The sequence below is a fragment of the Dipteris shenzhenensis genome, chromosome 32, assembly GCF_047967505.1.
Source record: "Dipteris shenzhenensis isolate YYH24624 ecotype China chromosome 32, Dip_SZ_1.0, whole genome shotgun sequence".
NCBI lineage: Eukaryota > Viridiplantae > Streptophyta > Polypodiopsida > Gleicheniales > Dipteridaceae > Dipteris > Dipteris shenzhenensis.
The window spans coordinates 31,307,274-31,313,057 of NC_141627.1; the positions used below are offsets into that span (position 1 = coordinate 31,307,274).

The following is a 5,784-nucleotide window of genomic DNA, read 5'->3' on the forward strand; positions in this document are numbered from 1 at the left end:
AACTTGTTCGGCTTGGTGCCCTTGCCCAACCCTCTGGCGCTTAAGATGCAGACCAATAAAACTTGCAAAACTCACCAAATCCCACACAAAAATGTGTAGCTTTGTCAAAGCACCATAGGTTGCAAATGCTACTTTAGACTGCTTGGATTGGGCACTTGCTCAGGTCCGCTCAACCCACATGCAAAGAAGGAATCTGGCCCCCAAATTTCAACCTAACATATTTTAACTAAACCAACCAGTCCATAATTAAATCCCACTAGCACAAAGCACATATTTCTAACTAAACTAACAAGCACAATTAAATTCAACAAGCATAAAACATACAATTCCAACCAAACTAACCACTCCACAATTAAACTAACTGGCCCACAGTTATATTCCACTAGCATAAAACATGCAATGTCCCCCGAAGGTTAATCATTTAACCACCTCCCTTTGGACCTCCACGTGAGAGAATGAACTGTGGCTGGACTTTTCGATCGGAAAGTCCTCGGTATCTAGCTGGCCATATATGTCTTGAACTTAGCTCTAAGTGAAGAGGAAAGTCGTCCCCATCCCATTGCCTTGTACGTCCGAACCCAACCTGTAGTAGTGAGTTAGGGTTTGGGATGGGACATGAAGAACCTTGCTTTAACACCACGTGGACCACGAGGCGAAACAGTCATGGCAACCAAAATGTGGGCTTCTGAATGACTCACAAAGAGAAGAGTAATTGGCAACCAACCAAATGTTATGAGACTATTGGCAACCAACCAAATGCTATGAGACTGATAGGCAGGCAGAGGAAAGGTTAAGTGAAGTGAGAAATAAGGGTAAGGCAAAGGGAATTAGGGTTTAGATTGAAAACCTGCTGGGTAGACTTAATTTTCTTCTTTTGGAGTGAGGCGGCTTCTTCTTCTTCATCTTCTCATCAGAGCTGCTGCTATCGCCATAGCCTTTGGCGAGGCCGAGATTCCTCTCCTGCTCAGCTATGGTGCACGTTAGCTTCTATCGCAATTGTGAGTTTCCTGTTTCCCTTCCCTTGTGTGCTTTTTTGTCTCCCTTTTGACTTTGAATTTGTGCCATCGGCCTCCCACAGCGATATGGTTCGATCGCGTTGTATAAGACATTTCCTTTTTTGTTATTGCGCATATCCAAAGATCCATTATCGAGTCGCAGAATTCTAGTTATTGCCTCCGGATCCGTTAGTTGGATCCAGGTTTCTATCATTAGGTAGGGTAGATGCGAAGACAATGTATTGCATTGGATGGATTATCGGCAGTTCTCGACTGCTGCTTTCCATTGTCAAGCTCACCCCTAATTCGTTGCTTCCTATAGTAATATTTCTTAAACGATGCACCAAGAAGCACCATGCCTTGGTGCCTAATTACATTTTTCTACTCTACCAGATGGAAAAACATTCAAAAAGCCGCGCAGGCCGTATGAGAAAGAGCGTCTGGACGCAGAGCTGAAGCTAGTCGGAGAGTACGGTCTCCGAAATAAGCGCGAACTGTGGAGAGTGCAATATGCGCTTAGTCGTATCCGTAACAATGCTCGCATGCTCCTTACTCTTGATGAGAAGAGCCCACGGCGTATTTTTGAAGGCGAGGCCTTACTTCGACGGATGTTCAGGTACGGTCTCCTCGAGGAAAGTCAAAACAAGCTCGATTACGTCCTGGCTTTGACGGTCGAGAACTTCTTGGAGCGTCGTCTACAGACCTTAGTATTCAAATCTGGCATGGCCAAGTCTATTCATCATGCCCGTGTTCTCATCAAGCAGAGACACATCAGGTGAGTTTTTCGGAGCTCGCCTTTTTTCATCGGAAACCTGTCTTTGTGCTGTATTTTGAAAGCTGAAATTGGCCTATTTGTTCTCAGGGTTGGCAAACAAGTTGTCAATGTAGCATCTTTCCTTGTCAGAGTGGACTCTCAGAAGCATATCGATTTTGCACTGTCCAGTCCGTTCGGTGGTGGCAGACCTGGTCGTGTAAAGAGAAGAAACATGAAGGCCGCGTCTAAGAAGACAGCTGGTGGAGGGGGTGAGGAAGATGATGACGATGAATAGACTGTTGTGATTTTGTCTTACAACAAACTGACAATATGCAAGCTGAAAGATTTGAGGTCTTGGGCTGAATTTTCAATGTTTACGGCTCAAACTACAGCTCTATTTGAGCATTTATTTGGCAAGTGCTTTGTCTTTTCTATATTGATCAATAAATTTTGGCACAGCCAACACTTATATCTAAGTATGGATTGTCCTTAGGATTGGAGATTGCTTGCATGGTTATGCTCGTGATCTTGGGTTAAATTCATTACGGAAAACTTATGTTGCTTGAGCTCAATGTGGTAGAAGTTGTACTAGTCCTGTAGATTTTGTTTCAAATTCATTTTTTAATGTTGTTCCATACGGAGGGAAAACCAGCTGTACATTTTTGTTTTTATTTGAGAATTCTGAAACGAGTCATGACATTTTTAAAACTAAGGTCTAAGAGGAAACCCACAGTTGTAGGTGGAGTTTGCTCTTCACATCCAGAGTGCCAGTAGAAACTCAGTACTAAGACCTTTGTATAAATGGATGCTAGCGTATGTGAGGGTGTGTGGATTTGTATGTGTGAGAGCATATGTTTAAACTACTGTTGGGTGCTGATGATCAGCAGGGATGTCATAGTAGCTATGCGTGATAGAGTTTATGGTTTCAACCTTGTGAGTGACTATCATGAGATTGGAACTGCACTGTGTTTTTTTAGAGGATGAATTTAGGCATGTTCCTGGATTCATATGGATATTTATCTTACAGGTAGACTCTTTGTCAAAGAGCTCAGGGCTGTTTTTGTAGCAGAGTTGTGCCTTTTTAAGCTTCAGTATTTCATTTTTTTGCTTTTGTACACTAGTTGAGTTTAGTAAGCAAGGGAGATACTTCCGACAGAGTTGATTCATCTGAATTGTACTCCACATATAGATTGATAAACTAGGTGGGGAAGCTTTGAAGCCCAATGTCTTCTACTCTTTCTTGTAAAACAGATCTGCAGTCCCTGCCCCCCTGGTCCCAGGCCACAAAACCCCACCCCCTTCATGGAGCAGCAGTGTGAGTCTTGTATTGACATACTATAGAGATATGAGACCATTCTTGTTGCAGCAGCAGACTTGAGGTTTTAAAAGGCTTGCTCTGCTTGGCTTAAAAAGAAATGAAAAGAAAGGACTTGCTCACTAGACTGTGCCCACGTTTTTGAAGTTTGCCTCAGCATTGAAACTAGGTGCTGCTACCTCAAGTTAGTGTCTTGCATTATTAAATTTTTGGTTGATCCTGTGTGAATATGGGAAGTAAGGGGTAGAAGTGCTGCAAGCACGAACCTGCACAAGTTACAGGAGAGCTGCTTGCATCTATAAAGCAAATTCTCATCTTGAAATTAATACTTCTTTTATCCAGTTTTAATTGCTTGAAACAGGGTTGATTTGGATAGTCTTTAAGAAAAGAAATTGTATATATTCTGTCAATGCCTGCACTCTTAAGATTCTACGGTGTTGAGCCACCTATGAAAAGTTTTATGTAAGAAGTCACAAATATTGGAATAAGTTTTGTTTAAAAAATCATAAAGATTGAAATTGTTGATAGGAAATTGAGATAGCTCTAGATATAATTCTACCCTTAGGATTAATTCCACTCACAGAATGATTTGAAAGAGTACCCCTTATTGAATGAAGTGTTGTATCAAAAATTATACTAGAAAACTTATTAAAAGACTTGGGAAGTTTAATTGCCTAGGAGGATGTATGTTTTGTCTCCCCTATTGGAGATGTCCTTTGAGACTTCTCGTGTACCCTCATGAAACCACTACTAAGAAAGCAATTTGGCATGTTGGGAAAATGTTCATTTTTGTTGGAAGAAGATAATTTGGTTATGGATTTTGCTTATGTGGATAGTGAAACAAAGATTTGGATAGTTTTATCCCAAGTTTGTTTATGGATTCAAGATTGTAGAGGTAGACTTAGTGGGACTAGCCCACTTCTCCGTAGGTTAACCCATGGGAAATCATTTGTAACACAGCTCCATTAAGACCCGTATCTGTCACGGATCTTACCTCTAAGCATGAATGTTATCTCCTCGGGGGTTAGTGGAGGGAAACGACCGGAATAAATCTCTAGATAGAATACTCTTGTTTTGTATCCTAATAAATTTTAGTCATCCATTATGATCTAAAATTTAGGAATCAATAACCTCAAATGGTTGTTTACTCGGGAGCTACATTCAATTATAGATGTTTATTTAAAACTTATTTTAGTAAGAGAAACTACTGTAACATCCACGACAGCTAGTAGAGCTCTATGGTTCCTAGAAGAGCTATACAGATCAGGTGGTCTATGTAGATGGTGCTTCATTTTTTTTGAAGTGGGGGAAAACTTGGCCTATGGTTTGATGAAGATGATTGTGGTTTGTATATGTGGGTGTCTTGTCCCAAAACTCTATGGTTCTAGAGTGTGTTGGCCTACCATAGGTAGCCTTAGTGAAGGTTGTGGTTTTGAGGTTCTAGAGTGTGTTGGCCTACCATAGGTAGCCTTAGTGAAGGTTGTGGTTTTGAGATGGGAAAAATAAAATCATTGTTATTATTTATGCTCTCTTAGGTGTTATTTTATGGTTGGTGCCCTTGTAGAGTCTTGATGATTTGGGGTCCCCTTGTATGACTTGTTGGGCCATTCTCATTTACTCCTTTGCACACTTTTAATCTCCTTCCCTTGGGCCTCTAATTTTAAGCGCTCTCTTGGGCATTCCACCCATACATAGCTGGCCTAATGAATGAGAGATAATCACCTTGTTTTAATGATGCAAAAATTGCTCATTGTGGCAATCATCCTCTCTCTCTCTCTCTATTTATCTATCTATGTACACGCACACTCTCACAATGTAGAGGTACATGTATATGTTTGCGTATGTACATACATATATACATATACATATTTTGTTTCTTTTCCCCTAGACTTGTATACACACACACACACACTCTCACAATGTAGAGATACTCACAATGTGGAGGTACATGTATATGTTTGCGTATGTACATACATATATACATATACATATTTTGTTTCTTTTCCCCTAGACTTGTATTCACCAAGTTTTTTGTGGATTGTCTTCACTAGGGTAGTTTTTTTCTCGCATTTTTCTTATTCCTTAATAAATGAATAAATTTTCTCTAACCCTCTTTTTAATGATGTTTTAAGGGAGCAACAACACCGATATATATTGGCATCTAAAAGATCTTATAAGGATGCTACATGTCCACATCATGTTCAAAGAACCAACTCAATGTGAATTGTCAAATTTAGACAAGATTAAGATTCTTGCAAGTCTCCAAATATTAGTGAATCCAACTTCTTAATGATCCTATGGACTTGTTAATGGGAGCATGAGCTTGTTAATTGAATCATCAAACAAGTTTTGAAGTTTTCTACTGCACGTCTTAGATATACTGTGAAATTTTTCTTTTTGAATGAATGGCAATAAAGGAAAATAAAAAGAGAAGACGAAAAAACTAATGAGGGATGCTCACCTTACACTAGCATTGATGACATCATTTGAAAGCATCATGTCCCATAAAGTGATCTCTCATATGCTTGTCTGAGTGATTGATTGTAATATTAGACATAGTGGTGAACACATAGAGAGTCGAACTCTATTTTAGAAATATGTTACGTAGAGAAGATATGTAGATAGTTTAAGCGTAATACTAACCCTAGGAGGAAAAACCTCCTAACTAGAAGGCAAAAATACCCAAGGGTAGGTTCCCACCATACTCATTACTCATATCT

The 5,784-nt window shown here is 39.8% G+C and overlaps 1 protein-coding gene across 1 annotated transcript; it reads left to right on the forward strand.

Moving 5' to 3' along the window:
- The first annotated feature begins 845 nt into the window (after positions 1-845).
- Positions 846-2,321, forward strand: LOC147880603 (small ribosomal subunit protein uS4z-like). Its single transcript, XM_087370925.1, has 3 exons — positions 846-998; positions 1,389-1,770; positions 1,858-2,321. The coding sequence occupies exons 1-3, from the start codon at positions 971-973 to the stop codon at positions 2,042-2,044; spliced, it is 597 nt and encodes a 198-aa protein (XP_087227051.1). The 5' UTR covers positions 846-970; the 3' UTR covers positions 2,045-2,321.
- Positions 2,322-5,784: the final 3,463 nt, after the last annotated feature.

Excerpts from the sequence above, each read along its gene's own strand:
- LOC147880603 (XM_087370925.1), top strand. The coding sequence starts at position 971 with ATGGTGCACGTTAGCTTCTATCGCAATT. Across the intron at positions 999-1,388 it reads CGTTAGCTTCTATCGCAATT|ATGGAAAAACATTCAAAAAG; the intron begins GTGAGTTTCCTG and ends CTACTCTACCAG. Across the intron at positions 1,771-1,857 it reads ATCAAGCAGAGACACATCAG|GGTTGGCAAACAAGTTGTCA; the intron begins GTGAGTTTTTCG and ends ATTTGTTCTCAG.